The 19,084-nt window shown below is 42.5% G+C and overlaps 1 protein-coding gene across 2 annotated transcripts in view; it reads left to right on the top strand.

Moving 5' to 3' along the window:
* The window catches only part of cops8 (COP9 signalosome subunit 8), a 55,611-nt gene that overhangs the window by 17,320 nt on the left and 19,207 nt on the right, over window positions 1-19,084 (top strand). For both annotated transcript variants that reach the window (XM_072480587.1, XM_072480578.1), the window contains exons 3-5: window positions 1,653-1,701; window positions 4,100-4,232; window positions 10,174-10,281. In XM_072480587.1, coding sequence (XP_072336688.1) covers window positions 1,653-1,701; window positions 4,100-4,232; window positions 10,174-10,281 — 290 coding nt within the window. The remainder of the gene's footprint in view (window positions 1-1,652; window positions 1,702-4,099; window positions 4,233-10,173; window positions 10,282-19,084) is intronic.

Raw genomic sequence — 19,084 nt, 5'->3', positions numbered from 1 at the left:
TATCTGGTGAACTGAGGTCCATCTTGTGCACGCCACCGATTAGCAGTGGAGTTTGACGGCGGCATAAATTCCCACTGGCGTGACACCGATTGAAAGGCTTGACCTGATGCCAGCAGCTGTTTTAATGGGTATTCATGAGATGCAAATTGCGTTTGTGACACGTGGGAAGTGTGACCCTGCCATTAACCCACCATTGGGATTTTACCTTGGCGGGTTCCCAACTTTCTGGTTCTGCCCCACTGTGGCCACCCGCCACCAGATCTGTCCCACTGTGCCCACCTGCCACCAGACCCGCCCCACTGTGCCCACCCACCACCAGACCCGCCGAGGCTGTTTGAAAGAATTCTGCCCAATATTTACTTGCATGTCTTGTTGTCATGTTTTGCTTTATAATGCCTCTTAAAAACTTTGGAATGTTTTGTCGTGTTAAAAGATGCTATATAATTATTGTGTAGGTGTTACTGCATGGTAGACAGCTATTCAACCCATCATGTTTTTAACTGGAGCTCTGTGCTCTAATCCTTTTACGTTGGCTTCCTTTTCATATTCTCGTGCAATTTATTTTCTGCCTCAATAGTCCAAGGTAAAGCATCTATGCACTGTCAATGCCACCATCTAATTCAAAGATGTCCTCCTTGTAAGCAAGCAATTTAGATAGTAATAAAACAAGGGAGAGGGCACTTTGTACTATAGGATTGAGCGAAAGCAGATGATATCTTTTGACTTCAGCCACAGTCTAGACTGCTACACCTGAAACTGGCAGAGTGAATTAAAATGCTGCTGGAGAATCTTAGAATGCTTACAACACAGAAGGCGACCATGCCGCCACGTGTGACCATGCCGACTCATTGCAAGAACAGTCCCACTCGCCTTTTGCACATAGCCCCGTAATTTACAACCTAATTTTCTTTTGAAAGTCCCGATTAAATCTGTCTCAGCCACATTCTCAGGCGTGCGTTCTGGATCCTTATCATTTGATATTTCAAAAGTCCTTCCTCGTATTGCTTTTGGTTCTTTTGCCATTCGCTTAACTCGGTATCTGCTAGCTCTCACCTCTGGCCATTGGCACAGCTCCACTGTATCTACTCTGTCTAGACTCCTCATGATTTTGTATGCTTCTATTAAATCTCTTCTCAATCTTCTCTGAGAAGAGTCTGAGCTTTGCCCATTTATCCGTGTAACCGAAGTGCATCACCATTTTTAGAGTATATAGCCTTTAGTGAATTTGAAGTAATTTATTATCTTTGAAGGCTGCCAGTTCTGTATTTCACCACCAGGACCTGGATTGCAGTCCAATTTCTTGTGTGTCCAGGTGAAATTTTACTCTTTTGCCTTAAAGAATTCCATTTAAAATAGCTTCAAGCTCCTCTCAACTCACTTCCTAATGGGCATGGGCTTACAAAACAGAACTGCACACTGTTTCGACCACAAAGTGGTCTTCATTCCCTTTTTTCCCTCTGCTAATCTCTGCCTCTGAATCTGCAATGGCTTTTGAATCAAAATGAAAATGGATATGTCTTTATGTGGCTGATTCAGATACACAATGAAGACTATTAGAATTTGCGTGTTTGTTTGATATTTTGACAATCCTAATGCTATAATGACTGAAATTGTTATATCCGATGGAATGGTGTTTCAATTTATTATTGCAGGAATACTGCGCGATATCTCTGGAAGAGAATACCTCAAGCCATCAAAACTGTGAGTATATGGTTTTAAGAACATTGCTTTCTATGCTGCTGTTTGCTTCAGAAGCATGATATACCATTGATAGAATAGGGTGTTGCATCTGTTGGAGACAACTATGGCAAATTATATTTTTAATTCGTGGGATGTGGGTGTCGCTGGCAGGGCTTTTATTACCCACATCTAATTGCCTTGACAAAATGATGATGAGCCACCATGTTGAATGCAGTTGTATGTGTGGAGTCACAAATCTGCCAGATGGGGAGAAAAACACAACACGTTTTCTCCCCAAACTGGACACTATTACTGTTACCAGTTTTTTGTTCCAGTGCATGAACCTCGCTGATGTTCAATGCAAGGGCATCCCAAATTCCAGACGGGAAACTTAGAAAGCTGGTTCTTGACCTTTTTTTTAGGATTTGGAAAAATGTGCAGAGATGAAACCCGGTGAGGAAAGGGTGTTTTAAATTATTCAAATAACAAAACGTTTATTAAACTTTAAAACACACAAGAAAAGCAACTGTACAAACAACATTTGCAATTAACCACAATAATAGTTACCCAGACAGTATACTTAAATAACCCTCCCAATCCAAATCTACTTTCCTAAACTCATAGAACACACCTCCCCGAAAACAACATTCCATAGGTTTTAACACTATGAACCAAATCCAGAAAATAATTACCACACAGGACCTGTGACGTTCTTTTGGGAATCCTTTTTTTAGTTTTTAAAAAATATTTTAGTGGAGGTATTTTCAAATGTAAACAGAACAGAAACAAGCAAACAGCAACAGTAAACCATTCACAATTACCCATGCTGCTCCCTCCACCCCCTCCTTTTGTACTCAGCTTCCACCCCCAAAAGCCCAAACAAAACACAAAGAACCGACGTGTTAATGTCCCTGAAAGAAACCAATGAACAACCTCCACCTTGAGGAGAACCCGTCCTCTGGCCCTCGTATAGCAAACTTGATTTTTTTTTTCTAGGTGGAGTCACTCGCTCTTGCCGTCCTATTTTTGCTGGTCGGTGAAACGGGACAAGGCGTGACTCACATGAAGGAAACCCAAATTCGGGATCATTTGAACTTGGTGATGACAACAAACAGACCCCATTTTCTCTGTAGCAAAAATCTTAACCCAGTATGGGGTTTACAAGTTTTTGGAGCAGACAAATAGTCATGAAGGCCGGATAAGTTCTGCAGTAGAGTCTATCTCTGAAGTTTTTGGATGACCAGATCTTTAAAATTGAGAACAAAACATGCCAAGGAGAGGCAAAAAAGTAATCCAAATCCAGCAGTTACAATAGCTGTTTGTTGACCTAATTGCTCTTTATGAATGACTGGCTGCTTTCTGCAATTTATAATGATCTCATCAGGGGTCTCAAAGTTCTCAGTTTGGTTTATAGCTCAAAACGATTATTAAAGAACTTAACCCTAAAAGCTTTGAATGGGCTTTCATAATTGGGAGTGATTGAAGGCTGTAATAAATATTTTGACCTTTATTTTATTTCATCTCAACATGGCTCCTGAGGTCTTTCCAAGGTGAATGCTAGGTGAGTTGGCATGGAAGGTATAAGGATGAAGGGGTGGATTAGTTGACATTGAGGCTATAACTTGGGTGGATTTGGGCGAGTTGATATTAAGATGGCATGGGAGGTGTGAGGGCCATTGAAGGTGGTTGGGGAAACTTGAGATTGTGTTGGGGAATAGGTGGGGAGATGAAGGGTATGGTGGGGGAGTAACGTTGATAGGGCAACACCCCTCAAGTAACCAACTGGGACAGAGTGTCAGGGATTTTAAACAGACTTCATTGGCACACAGCACTTGTGGCCGCCTCTGATCTGCGCCCGGGGTTGATGGACCTAACTCTACCTCTCCACTTACCCCTACCACCACCACTCCACTCACCTCCACCTCTGCTATTCGGGGAGTTTCTCCCGAGACAGGTATGGGTGAGCCAGGAAATTTGCTGGCACATGCTGCCATTCTCAGGAACAAAACTCTAGGCACTTGAGTAGAGCCAGGGGTCTGTGAGCCGCAATGAAATGCCGAGGAAAATTAGTTTTTGCAGTCACCCTATAGTTAACAGTTAGGAATATCTTCCATTGCGGCCCATCACTTTTAATGACATTTTTGCTTAGAAGTTCCGTGTACCTGTCCTGAAAAGGTGGCAAGGATGCCAAGTTTATAAAGTGGTCAATTAAATCCTTCTCAAGTATTGGTAAGCAGCAGTGGCTACCATTTTATAAAATGGATTCTTTATAGGCTTGTGGAGTGATTTCCTGCTGAACTCAATCTCAAAAAGCCTCTGCAACTTGACAATGTATTTCCAGGTAAACTAATATTTTTCCACACTTGGGACTAACTCAATGGTTTGTTCTCTCTGATGTTTCTTCTCTTCTATGTCGCAGGCCAATCCTGAGCTGGGAGCAATTTGGTCTGTGGGACAGCGTATCTGGCAAAGGGACTTTCCTGGAATTTACACAGTGATTAGCTCTCATCAATGGTCTGACACCATCCAGCCTATAATGGAGGAACTCAGAGGTATGATCTTTATCAGTGCTTCAGAATTGAAGTATGTTAGGGAGACTGTTATGTGACGTTTCAGGAAGCACAATATGTGCATTCCAATGAGGGAAGATAGAGAATACAAGTAGTGTGTAAAATGCTTTAATTGCCTTTCTGATTCTAAATCTTGTTATGACACACTGGGCGAATGCACAGTCAACTCCAGCCCCACAGACCCCAGAGACCCAACTTAAGTGAATTAACCACTAATTTGTGTTTTCCGAAGATCCTTAAGCCTTAACTGCTCCAATGCGCTACATACGCCAGATTTACAAGTAAAACATTAGCAAACTGTTTATTAATAAACGGGGGAAAAGATGAAAGTATGTAAAGAAATAACAGCACAATGATCTATCAGTCTACCTAATTCCAAAACCCCGTCCCACCCTCAACCCAGACATACAATAAACAGACACAAGACAAGGGTTGGTGGGGATAAAAAGAAAACGGGGATTAATTGGTATGTTTGTGATGAGTCTTCACTGCTGTGGTTGCGGCCTCTGGGAATAGATTTGCTCAAGGATTTTAGGATCAGCACAGTTTCGTCTTTCTGCCACCAAATGGAGCTAGGTACAGTGATTTTCAGGTCCGCGTGATGCCAATCGCCAGCCACCAAATGGTGCTGTACACAGGATGTTCAGATCAGTGCACTTCTCTTCTACCACCAGATGGAGCTTTCGCCTCGCTTTGAGGTTGCTACAGCTTTAACTCCGGGATTAGCAGTCTTTCCCTTGCCTGATTTCTGTGCAAAGCTCTGGCGGTTTTAACACAAATGCTCTCACCTTAAGCTTCAAATTTGAGCTCTTCCCAGTCTTCCAGACAGAGGATTAAAAGGTGACAGATATGGTGAGTGATTGCTTGTTTTCTTACTCCAGAAGCTTTCCATAAACTTGAGTGCGGTCTGCCTCCTCCCTGGGAGAACCTTCACAGAACTGGCTTGGAGGTTTTATATATCGCCAGATTGAGAGGGAGAAAGAGCAGCAGAGAGGGAGAGTACCTTCCAGCTGTGACCTGGCTAAAAACCTTTTCAGAACTGAGGGCAAAATGGAGCTCTGTCCAAGACCCACTTTCTTTCCTGAAAGCTTTTGGCTGGCTTCACCAGTCACAGGTATCGATAGGAGCTGGGGGAGAATCTTGCATTCACCGATTAGCTGCTGCCAAGTCTATCACATCGACACACAGGTTCTGCCACAGAACCTAGAGGGGACGTCTTGACCTGGTCCATCGAGACAGGGGTGTTCAAGCTCTGCCGAAAATTTGTAGTTTAACAGAAATCTCAACGGGTGCAATAATGTTGTAGCAGCTAACCAGAAAACTGTAGATCAAAGCGGGCAGCAGGACGGGGATACAAAAGGCGACATGAGATAGACAAATGGGTTTACAACAATATCCTAACAATCTGGATTGTGGAATTCCCAACCAGACTCTGAATAGTTTTTAAAGCCTTTGTAGAATAGACCTAGAGCTACTCTGAACAACTTCCCAATACTCTGGAATAGAATGGGCACTTTGTAGAATTATTTCATTCTGGGCTACAGAGTGGTTCTGGTACTGCTTTCTGTACAAGATTTGGACTGCATCTCGTGCTGCTCAAGGTTGCTCCTCTTTATGCAGTGAAGTAGATCCCACATTGCTTGAAGTGGATTAATTGTGCGATGGAGTAGATTCCATGGTGCTTAGATTGAATACATTGTGCTGTAAAGTAGTTCCTGTGCTGGGATTGGTGTGCTGTAGAGTGGATCTGTATGCTTAGGATGGCTTCTTTATGAATCATAAATTTGGCCCATCAATCTACCATTTCATATATTGTATAGCACTTAATATAGTGGTTAGCATTGCTGCCTCACAGCTTCAGGGTCCTGGATTCAATTCCGGCCTCGAGTGACTGTCCGTGTGGACTTTGCACTTTCTCCCTGTGTCTCCCTGGGCTTCCTCCTGGTGCTCAGGTTTCCTCCCACAGTCCAAAGATGTGCAGGTTAGGTGGATTGGTCATGCTAAATTGCCCCTTAGTGTCCAACGGTTAGGTGGGGTTACTGGGATCGGGTGGAGGCATGGGCTTAGGTAGGGTGCTCTTTCCAAGAGCTGGTGCAGACGCGATGGGCCAAATGGCCTCCTGCACTGTAAAGTCTATGATATCTTCCAACGGAAAGAGCAGCTAAACTTATTCTGAATCCCCAGGGATAATTAATCTAAATTTTTATCCATTCTGTACCATCACTGTCAAGTGTATTTCCCTTCTGTTTTGGTTGCATAACCTGTTCTCTGTCCTCTCCACTTCACCCATCTGGAGAATTGGTAGCGGAAAGCAGGACTATAACGGATTAATTGACCAAGTATTTTGCAACAGTGTTGAGGACACAAGTAGCATTCAAGAAATAGATGTAAATCAGGAAATGAAAGAGAGGGAGAAACTCAGAAAAATTACAATCACCAGGGAAGTGGTATTGAGCAAATTGTTGTGCCTGTGGGCTGACAAATCCACTGGTCCGGGTGGACTTCACCCTGACGCCTTGAAAGATAGTTCATGCATTGGTTTTAATTTTCCAAAAGTCCCTCGATTCGGGGAACGTTCCATTAGATTTGAAAATAGGGAGGGAAACAGAAAGCCTGAATCTACAGGCCAGCTAGCCTGTCACACCAGAGCTTGAACACCCCTATCCCGATGGACCAGGCCAAGACATCCCCTCTAGGTTCTGTGGCGGAACCTGTTATGTCGATGTGATAGACGAGGCAGCAGCCAACCGGTGAATGGCGGATTCTCCGCCAGCTCCTATCAATGCCAGTCAAAAGTGAAAATGTTAGAAGCCATTATTAAAGATATTCTAGCAGGGCACTTAAAAGGCATTCAAGCAGAGTCAACATAGCTTTGTGAAAGGGAAATCATGTTTAACCTATTTATTGGAGTTCTTTGAATGAGCCACAAGTGCTATAGATAAAGATGAACCGGTGGATGTACTGTACTTTGATTTCCAGAAGGCATTTGATAAGGTGCTAAATGAAGGCTATTGTGTAAAATAAAAGGTCATGGTGCAAGGGTATCATATTGGCATGGATTGAAGATTGGCTAGCTCACAGCAAAAATGTTTTTTTTTCTGGATGTGACAAGTGGTGTACCACAGGGATCAGTGCTGGGACCCCAACTTTTTAACACAAAATGTGTAGGAAAGTGAATTATGAAGAGGACTTAAGTAGGTTAGAAAGGAGCAGAGATAGGTTAAGTGAGTGGGCAAAAATCTGACAAATGGAGTATAATGAGGGAAAATGTGAAATTGTCCATTTTGGCAGAAAGAATAAAAAAGAAGCTTATTATCTAAATGGTGAGAGATTGCAGAACTCTGATGGGCAGAGGGATCTGGCTGTCAAGTAATTTCAACATTTTGGCAGCTAAGGTTGCAAGCCAGAAAGTTTGAATTTCAGGTTGCAAACTGATTGAGAGAATCTGTACTAGTGTGTGTTTAATCTAGAGTCCATCTAGTATTTAAATGTCAAGGAGTGACAAATTCTGAGGAATGAATTGCACAAGTGTGCATCAATCAGCCAAAGGTGGTGATATATAGTTTTTACTTCAAACAGGATAGTGCAACAAGTCGAAGCCCAATTCAAGCCCAGTGTGTCACAGAGTCTCACGCTATCTCAGGTCATGAGTAAGAAGTAGAGAAGGATAATAAATTTGGCCTTGCTTGTGCCACCCATGCCAAGCAAACAAATGCCCCCAAAATGTGCGGCTTTTAAAATGATGCCATTACATGATTCGCCTAAAAGACTCTCCCATGTATATGGATTTTCTGTAAAACCGGCAACAACTGACATCTTTGGAACCTGAAAAGTCTCAACAGTGCTAAAAATCAATATACTTCCCAATATCTTGAATCAGACAACCTGCCTTTGAATATCTAGAAGTTGTTTTGATTATTATTTCATGGTCATTTGTCTGGGCCAATCTCCAGAATTTGGCACTTTATCAGTTGATTATGTTTGGTTCATTGTGTGTAAGTGCTGTCTATTCCTGTTTGTAAATGCCGAGCACTTGGGTTGGGATGACTCAAATCCATCAACTTCATTTTTGTCGAATGGAACCTTCCTTCCCCACTTCACATATCAATGACACTGAGTGGAGTAGCTTTTCTAATTCCAGTCTCTTTGCCTTTGGATCAGGCACTTGAGCTATGTCATTATTTTGCCAGCCGCACAAACAGAGCACCCTCTCTGAGTCCCTCTTCCTGAAAGTCTGCTGCACCTTTATATTATAACTGAATAACTCTTTCCCCAACCCCTTTAGAGTATTTTAATGCAAGGTGAATTTTAAATCCAGCACTAAGAATCATCCCTCCGTACTGAAGGAGTGCTGCACTGTGGGAAATGCCACATTTAATGTCTGCCCTGTCTACTTTCTGACAAGAACATAAAAGATCCCATAGTATTATTTTAAGGAAGAGCAAAGACGTTAATCCCTGATGCCCTGACTACTATTTATCTTCCAATCAAGATCACTGAAAAACGTTTATCTGATCATTGTCATAGCGCTGCCTGTGGGAGAATGCTGTGTTTAAATAGGCTGTCATGTTTCCTACAAATAGTGGCACGCTGGCACAGAGGTTTGCACTGCTGCCTCACAGCACCAGAGACCCAGGTTCAATTTCGGCCTTGGGTGACTGTCTGTCATTCTCCCCGTGTCTGCGTGTGTTTGCTCCAGGTGCTCTGGTTTCCTCTCACAGTCCAAAGATGTGCAGGTTAGGTGGATTGGCTATGCTAAATTGCCCCTTGGTATCCAAAAAAAGAAAGATGTGGAGACTAAGTTAAGGGGTTATTGGGATAGGTCGGGGGAGTGAGCTTGGGTGGGGTACTCTTTAAGAGGGTCAGTGCAGACTCAATGGGCCGAATGGCCTCTTTCTGCATTGTGGGATTCTATGAGTAGAACAATGACTACACAATAAAAAAATACTTAATTGTCTTTGTAAATTGCTTAGGTTCTGAGATGTGAAAGGCATTATATAATAAGTAAGTCTTCTATTCATCGAACAATCTGAGCAACATTAGCATATCACTTTTTAAAAATCAAAATACTTTTGCACACGTGAGAACAATTAAAAATCAGACTTTTAATGCCACACTTATTTCTTTCTCCACCCCTAGCTCTGACCCAATTTGGTGTGAATAATAATGTCACTTAATTTGTCTGTATGTGAGGTTTACCATTCAGCTGCCTCAGCTGGTATGGGGCCCCCTAAACAAAAACAGATTTGATTTTAACCATTTGCATAGCTTATCCGAGTTAACAATGTTTCCTCCTTTAAAACCCCAGTCCATTTGAAGGAATGATTCAATTTGTAGTGCTGAAGAATTGTAACTGGTGTTAGTTTTATTCCAGTTGATTCCAACATAAAGGCTTTGTTCACAGGAAAAGCTCAACTCCATAACTTTTTTAACAATCAGCCATATTCAGCAAACTCTTATTCCACATCAAGATTTAATCAATATGTCCTATCTAAAGAGCCACCTTATAATGTTTTATTGAGTAAATAACAAAGGTACCAAAGTTTTAGTTTGATACCTGGAAACCACTTGTGTACTTGCACTTTATGGAAGTAGTATTGTAAAAGTCACTTTTGTTTTTAAAGGAGATATGTTGATATTTGCTCACATTCTTGTGTGGCAAATATACTCATCATGAAGCTATTGTTAAATGATATGTTCCTCCTACTGTGGAATAGGCACAAAAGAGTGTGTCGCTCCTATCACAGCTTTCCCAAGCATTTTCCGCGTGAGTGGCTAGGTTGTGTTATGACATTTACCTGACATTAATTTGGTGTATCACATTTCTAAGATTTTTTAAAATGGCTGTTGCTGAAAGGTAAGCAGTGTAGGTTTGCAGCCAATTTCCAAGTCTCACAGCTGTTCTATTAATTTTATTTTTAAGATGCTACAAGACGACGTGCCTTTGGTCTTGTTTCTCAAGCATACACCTCAATTAGTGCCGATGATCTTGCAGCCTTTGTGGGACTTCCAGTAGAAGATGCTGTTAAAGGTAGCATTTTTGCTGATAATCTAAAACAAATACCCAAATATATTTGTGCCCAAAACCAAATATTTCAAAATGGTTAATTTGCCATTGCTGCTCATTGTAAACTTCAGTTCCTCAAGAACTGCTTCGTACATTTAAGCTCTGATCCTGAATATTGCATGATTTGTTCATCATTTTCAAGTATTTATAAGTGTGGAAATTTAGCGTGCTTCAGATGTTTGGGAGTAGATTTTTTTAAATCGAAATTGGTTGTCAAATGTTACATTATGATCATAAGAAATAGGAGGAGAAGCACCTATTTGGCCTGTGGAGTCCGCTCTGCCATTCATGAAGATCATGGTTGGTCTGATTATGGCCATCCTTTCACTTTCCTGCCTGTCCCTGAAACCCTGACTCCCTTGTCAGTTAAAGAGCTTTATTACTCCACCTTGAATATATTCAGTGACCCAGCCTCCACTGCTCCCTGTGGAAGAGAATTCCAAAGACTAACAGCCCTCTGAGAGAAGAAACTGCTCTTTGTCTCTCTCATAAACGGGAAACGGAAGATTCCTTATGTTTAAATTGTGTCTCCTAATTCCAGATTCCACTGCAAGAGGAAACATCATCTATGTATCTATCCTATCAAGTCCCCTCAGAATCTTATATGTTTCATAAGGTCACTTCCGATTCCTCCACATGCCAATGATAATAAGCCCAACCTGCTCAACCTTTCCTCATCAAACAACCCTTTCACCTCAGAAAGCAACCTTGTGAGCCTTCTCTGAACTGCTTCCAAAGCAAGTATATGCTTCCTCAGGTAAGAAGAATAGAATTGTACACCGGACTCCAGGTGTGGTTTCACCAATGTCCTATATAGGTGTAGCAAAACTTCCTTGTTTTTAGACTCTACTTGCATCACTTCACCTCACCCCGGGAAAAAAGGCCAACATCCCAACTGCTTGATTTTCTTGCTGTACCTGCATGAGCTTGATGTACAGGGCCACCCTTATTCCTCTGTACCAGTCTCCATTTAAATAATATTTTGCTTTTCTATTCTCCTTGCCAAAGTGGATAATGTCACATTTTCTCACATTGTATTCCATCTGCTAAATTTTTCCTCACTCACTTAAGCTATTTATGTCCCTTCGGAGACTTTTTGTATTCTCACAACATGGTTTTCTACCTAGCCTTGTATTGTCAGCAAATCTGGCTACAATACAGTCCGTCCCTTCATCCAAGTTATTAACGTAGATTGGAATTAGTTAAGGCACCCACCACTCTGTTTCCTGTTAGCTAACTGATCCTCTATCCATGCTAATATATCATCTCCAGTACCATGTCATCTTCTGGAGTAACCTTTTATGTGGCACCTGATAAATGCCTTTTGGAACTCCAAATACGCTAAATCTTTACCCACCCTACTTGTTACATCCTTAAAAGAACCCAAATTTGTTAAACCTGATTTCTCTTTCACAAAACCACACTGACTGCCTAAATGTATTATGATTTTCTAAGTGGCTTATTACTACCTTCTTAATAATGGATTCTAGCGTTTTTCCAATGATGGGGAGTAATTTCAGACACATGTTAATTATTCATGCATTAATTCCAGGCTTAGATATTTATTTCCATTTTCTTTCTTGCTGCAATTCATTAAAAGTCCTTAAGTCTTTGAAACCTTGTATTCCTTCAGCAGATGGGTGGCACAGTGGTTAGCACTGCTGCCTCATGGCGCTGAGGACCTGGGTTCAATCCCAGCCCCAGGTCACCATCCGTGTGAAGTTTGCACATTCTCCCTGTGTCTGCGGGGGTCTCGCACCCTCAACACATAAAGATGTGCAGGGTAGGCGGATTGGTAATGCTAAATTGCCCCTTAATTGGAAAAAATAATTGGGTTCTCTAAATTTATAATTAAAAAAAATTCTTTCAGCAGCTTCACTTGGCCTTATCAAAATATCTAATTAGACGTTGAAGGATTTTTAGTATTCAAAATCCTGTCCGACTACGCCAAGGTGAAGGAATTTAAAGGATTTCTACCATTCGGTTACCAGCAGCACTTTGCGATTACTGGAACTCAGTAGAAATTGAAGTTAAAACTTCTCGGGTGCCAATAGGAATTGTTTTATTTGTCTTCTATTGATTACAATTTGAAAGTCATTTAAAAGGCAATTTGTACACAATTTGAAGCTTTCAAAGAATCACAGACATAGGGCGGGATTCTCCGACCCCACGCCGGGACGGAGAATCGCCGGGGGCTGGGGTGAATCCCGCCCCCGCCGTGTCCTAAAGTCTCCGCCACCAGAGATTCGGAGGGGGCGGGAATCGCACCCCGCCGGTCGGCGGGCCCACCCGGCCGATTCTCCGGCCCGCGACGGGCCGAAGTCCTGCTGCTGGAATGCCTGTCCCGCCAGCGTGGATTAAACCACCTTTTGAACGGCGGGACAAGGCGGCGAGGGCAGGCTCCGGGGTCCTCTGGGGGGCGGGGGGCGATCTGGCCCAGGGGGGTGCCCCCACGGTGGCCTGGCACGCGATCGGGGCCCACCGATCCGCGGGCGGGCCTGTGCCGTGGGGGCACTCTTTTTCTTCCGCCTTCGCCATGGTCTTCACTATGGCAGAGGCGGAAGAGACCCCCTCGCCTGCGCATGCGAGGGGATGACGTCAGCAGCCGCTGACGCTCACGCGCATGCGCCGATCTGCGTCGCCCGGCGAAGACCTTTCGGCCCCGTCTGGCGTGGCGCCAAAGGCCGTTCTCGCCAGTCGGTGGAGCGCAAACCACTCCGGCGCGGGCCTAGCCCCTCAAGGTGAGGGCTTGGCCCCTAAATGTGCGGAGACTTTCGCACCTTTGGGGCGGCCCGACGCCGGAGTGGTTCCCGCCACTCCATTACGCCGGAACCCCCCCCGCCCTGCTGGGTAGGGGAGAATCCCACCCATTATCCTCTTGCTTAGGCAGACAGCTCGACAATATCTTTTAAAAAGTCAAAAGTCTGAAAATGAAATATGAAAAAAAGAGAGAGAGAGAGATAATCTTCAGCTTCACATCAACAAAACAAAAACTAATCTAAAACTAAACACCAAAAACACACTAAAACACACACACACTAAAATGGTGGGGCAAAACTTCTTTAGTTATACCCTTTCATATCTGTCTTAAGTCATCTAATCACACCCCAATATAATCCTAATTGGTTTGGGTTAGACTCAAACACATTTGATTTGACGGCAAGCCGTCCATCTTCAATGTGCAACATTATTTTTAATTGTTTCATGTCTGAATACTTGTGCATGTTATGGAATGCGATATTCTGCTTTATCTTTACCAGCAAAAACTGGTCTTCTGCTGACTTAGCTATTATCTGCATTGTTAACAATGGTGCCTTCATATTACTGTGGCGTTGCCTTGATCTGACAGCACAAGTATAGTGTCAATCTGTCTTGCAACTGTGCTGTTTTAATCTATGATGGAATTATGCTGTTTTTGTGTCTCTGTATGTTCAGAGATGACCTGAGGTTATAAGTGAATTTAAAATGGGTATTTAAAACTGGAGCTTAATATTTATGCTTAAACAGCAATCTTTTACCTATACTAGTTGTATTAGAAATACCTGGCTTCTACAGTCGGTCCTTTGATAAATCGAAAGATTAAGTGAGATATATCAGAATAAGATAAAATACATCATTAATGCGATAGGATAGGTAAAAGCACAAAGAATAACTTATTCATGTTGTCATTGCAGTTTTAAACAATAGAATGGACACTTAGCATTGCAACAGGCATTTCAAAATAATTATTATAATTAATAAATTAATCAAATTTGATACTACTAATTCAGTATTAATAAATTATACAGTATGTTAATAATACAGTCAAATAGTTGTTTGATCAGTAACATTTCAACAATAATATTTCAGCTCAAATTCATCAATTGGGGGTGCAGTTGGGTTAGTTTGAATCATTCTGATAGTTGGTTCCCTGCGTTTAGCGAATAGTTCTTTGATGCACTTAGCACATTGTATATTATGTAAATGATGAATACAGCTACACAGGAGAATAGGATTATTCTTATTGTGGCCATTCCAGTGTGTCCAAGCCACCCACAAATTTTATCCCAGAGAGAGAGAAATTGGGGTGGATCAAGTTTTTTGATTTCTTTTTGGATATGTAATGCCAAATCTTTAACTTCTTTAGAGTTATCGGGAATGAAAGTGCAACATTCTGCACCAATCAGGGCGCAGGTGCCACCTTTTTCAGCTAGCACATAGTCAAGTGCCATTCGATTTTGTAATACTACGGTTCGAATTGCTCGCATTTTGTCAGAAATTTTATCTAGGGCAGTGGCACTGTAATCGGCTACGTTTTGTATGATGGTTGTTATTTTATTTAATTCATTCTCCATCCTCATTTCCCAATAGAAAGGAATCATTCTAGCATAAATTGCATCTTTTAAGGTAATGGAACATTTATTTCTTCGAGCAGCTGCTTCTGAAACATGAGGGAGATTAGTCCCATGACGAATGGCCGGTACAATGTATCCTAAATAGCAAGATCCTGACCAGGATCTTGGGAGCCAGGGATATGCTTTATTATCACAAATAAAATAAGTTCCATTATAAACAGAATACAAGTAAATATATTCTAAGAACCATCGGTCTTTGAATGTTTTATTATTTTTGAGGTTAGGTATGCCTGTTATCCTTGAGGACCACAGAACTCTTTGTAAGCGATCGTTTGTACATTTATAAGCTGTGTTAACATCTACATAATTAGTACAAACACTATTACTCATTTGTATCCCTTTAGGGTTCTTACTGATGAGGCAAATTGATCCTTGTTTAATATTAGTTGGGAGGTTAAGATGTTGAGGTTTTTGTCAAGGTTATATTTAAGTTGGTGCCATCCTGAAAAGGTATTTAGTGGATAGCCTGCAGATTTCCATAAGTTAATAGATTTTTGGATGTGAACCTGGTACAACATTTACAAAGCCAGTCAAAAAACTGAAAATGAGTATTACGGTTAACATTTTACAGATCTTAACATTGATATACTGATTGAAAATTGGTATCATGATTACATAATTCAGCAATAAACAGTTAATAATAATAATTTCATGTATACAAATACAATGATTATACAATAAAAAGTTGAAGATATGATCTAGTAATAAATGGTAAAATGATTATCAAAATTGATTATGTAATTTATTAATAAATTATTAATAATAATGTATTAATAAATGAACAATAATGAAACTTTGTATTGGATGTGAATTGTCAAGTCTTTGACATCTTCTGGATTATACACAAAAGCTTGTTGAAAGGGTTAATTTTCTTGCAGAGACAATAAGGGGCGTGTAACTTAAAATGATGTCATTCGCATCTTCTAAACATTTTTTATATTTGCCACTCAAATGGACTGGGAGTAAAAGTTGGATTGTTGCCAAATTCCCGTTATCAAGTCTCTTAGAACGATCTGTTCTTTTGGATTATAGATTTGCTTTTAATCAGAGTTACTTTTCTGAAGTTGTAATTTCCAAGCTAATTCTAAACATTTATTTTAAAATATCAAACACAATAACATTGAATATATAACTGAACCAATCTTGCGCTGTATCTTGGTTTTCTGTAGATGAATTTGTCGTTTCTGTGAAAGGAAACACAGCTGACAAGATATGTTAATTTCTTTAAATTAATAAAGCAACATTCATAATAATGACAGTTTTCTTAAGTTGACAGTTCTTGGCAACTTTTTGGCGATACATTGAGGTTTCTTTAGCTGCTTTGATGGAAGCCGTTCTGTTCTGAGTAAATTCCCTTTTTCCTTTGGAAATTTTCTGTCCCAAGTAAACATCTTCTTTCTGGGCAATTTGTGCTTTGGCAAAGCTAGCTTTGTGACTATTAGCACTGAGGTGGTTCAAGACCACCCGTAAGTCTTTGTCATGATCATCTTTATTGATGGAGGTTATTAGAACATCATCTTCATACTGGATAATGGTGGAAGGCCGAACAGGCAGTTGCCTGAGATGATTCTGGAGAGCCATGTGGTAAACAGTTGGGCTATTGTGATACTGTTGCTGATTAACTATAAAAGTAAACCATGGTTGTAGTTGCTTAGCCAGTGGTACTGACCAGAAGCCGTACTGGGTGTGTCTTGTTGGTACGAGTTACATGGTTGACCACGAGGTGGAAATGTATTGTAGTAAACATTGTCTCCTTCATTATCATCTCTCGAATCCATCCGTTGTTTATGATAGCATTTTGCCATCCAGTGTCCTACTCTACCACAGAAAAGACATTGTGGTATTTTCTTACATGATTTTAATGGCGCAAGGGTACGTGTTTGCCCTGGCACTGGTGGTGAAATTGTAGTTACTGCTGATATTCCTGCAGGTGCTGCAACAGCCACCGCTGAAGCAGCAGGTAACATGGGCTGGATTTGAGCAATAGGCTGCATTTGAGCAGCTGCAGTGTTAAAAATTGCCTGATTGTGCAAACCACAATCTATCTGAATGCGTCGGTCAACTATGTCTCGGTATGTGCCAGCTGTGGCCCAAGCTGGTAAAACCAAATTCAAGGCAGCAGAAACTTCAGGTTTAACACCAGCTATAAAAGCTGTTTTTAATGGACTTAAAGTGCTTGCATCCCATGTGTCATTTTTCTGGTCGAGTGACATCCCTGAATATTCCATCCAAGTATGAAAAACTCTTTCCTCAAAATCCTGAATATCTCCATTATTTTTTTGAATGCAAGATGTGATCTTAGACCAATTGGTCCTCGGGGGGACAAAATTTTAATCGGCAATTCTTGACTGCTAGCCAACCAGCTTCTAAATTTTGCAAATCGTCTCCAAGTGCAACTTCTACTTCATTTCTAAGGGTTGAAATTACACGAGTACCTAGCATGATAGTCAGAATTTGTACTCCATCAAATGGGTGGAGACTGTAAATAGCTTGTGTTATAACCTGCCTACTTACCATTGGCTGGGGACTAATGACAATCCCACAATCCTGTGGGAGTATGAGCTTCCCCAATGAGGGGGGCGGAGAAACCATTAGTAAACTCCTAGTATAAATAAAGCTGGCCAGTTTAGGAACCAGCAGGAAGGAGTGTGCAGCAAGGGAAGTTGCTGCTGCTGTATTATTGTAAATAAATGTTATTACTTTGTATCCTTAAAACTCGTGCTGGATTCTTCGTGGCCCTCAAAAGCTTGTAATCTGTGAATTCCATCCCATGTGGTCATACCACCTCTTTTAGGGTGTGGAAGATCTTTGGACCATTCGTCAATTTTTGAAGGATCTGTTGGTTCATGAATCCATTGGTGGTCAAATATGTTTCTAGTGGGGGAGGCAGCTGCGCGTTGGAGGGCTCCCATTCGGGAACGGCATTGTCGGGGGTTAACGCCCGGTCCTAGGGCCAGCGAAGGCAGTAAAAGTCGGGAGACAGCACAGAGGAGGGGAATGTCGAAGACCAGCAAAAAAACGGCCGTGAAAAAAGCGGCTGAAAGTCTGTCGGGGAGTGGAAAGGTCACCGCGGGGTCAGTAAAGAAAATGGAGGTTGGAGTATTAGGGGAGGCCGCAGTGCTTACGGCTGAAGGAATAACTATGGTGATGGCTGCGGAATTCGAAAGGCAGTTTGCGAAATGCATGGAGACGGTGAGGAAGGAGATGAGGGAGGTTTTGAGTGCGCTGGTGGAGGAGGCGATTTCCCCGGTGATGACGGCAGTGGCGAGCGCAGTGGCGGAGGTGCGAGAGCAAGGGGAGGCGCTGAAGGAAGTGGAGGAGATGTTATTGCAGCACGGTGATCAACTTGCCTCGATGGGGAAGGAGATGCGGAAGGTGATGGACATTAACAAGGATCTGCGAGGAAAAATGGAAGACCTGGAAATCAGATCCAGGCGACAGAATTTGAGGATTGTGGGGCTGCCCGAAGGAGTTGAAGGACCGAAGCCGACTGAGTATTTTGCCGCGATGCTGGCAAAACTATTGGGGGAGGATCACTCCCGATATGAACTGGATCGGGCTCATCGGTCGTGGAGGCCTGTACCAAAGGCGAGTGAGCCGCCAAGGGCAGTGACTCTGTGCTTCCGTAGGTACAGTGTGAAGGAGAAGGTCCTGAGCTGGGCCAAGCAGAAGCGGGTGGTGCAGTGGGCTGGAGCTGGTATACATGTATACCAGGTCTTTACGGTGGAGCTGGCAAGGAGGCAGGCTGCCTTCAACCGGGTGAAGAGAGCACTGTACATTAGCAAGGTGCAATGCGGCATTGTATATCCAGCGAAGCTGAGGGTGACTTATAAGCTCAGGGACTTTTATTTTGGAATGGCGGAAGCAGCGGAGGAGTTTGCGAAGGCAGAAGGACTGTGGCAGAACTGACAAATTGAGAAATGGTCATGTGCCGATGTAACCTCATGACTATTTTTTTCTTTTTTGTTTCACTGCGTGCGGGTGTAAGGGCTGAAGGAGCCAATGTTGTATATATTTGGACAAGGGAAGGGATGGGACTTTCACTCAAAATGAGAGCTCTTTGGGGTGTAGGTGGATATGCGGGGTGTGTGTGCTAAAAGGGGATCTGGGCTTTCCTAGGGCCGGGCAAGGGGGAGTGGGACCCGGGCGGGGGCCTCCACGCTGGCCGGTTTAAGTCGGCCAATGAACGGGAATGAGGTGGGGGGGAGGGGCTGCGGCCATCGGAGCCTGGCAGAACAGGGTCCGAGTGGTCTAGCCGGGGTGGAAAGTTAGGGGGAAGGAACCGAGGTTGGGAGGAGGAGTTTTACAAGAGGCAGTGGACGGGAGGAGCTGGAGACTTGGGGAGGGGGAGGGGGGGGGGTGGGGTGTACAAC

The sequence above is a fragment of the Scyliorhinus torazame genome, chromosome 2 (genome assembly GCF_047496885.1).
Source record: "Scyliorhinus torazame isolate Kashiwa2021f chromosome 2, sScyTor2.1, whole genome shotgun sequence".
NCBI lineage: Eukaryota > Metazoa > Chordata > Chondrichthyes > Carcharhiniformes > Scyliorhinidae > Scyliorhinus > Scyliorhinus torazame.
Note: the sequence above shows the minus strand (reverse complement) of the source record. Positions and strands in the feature narration are given on the sequence as shown.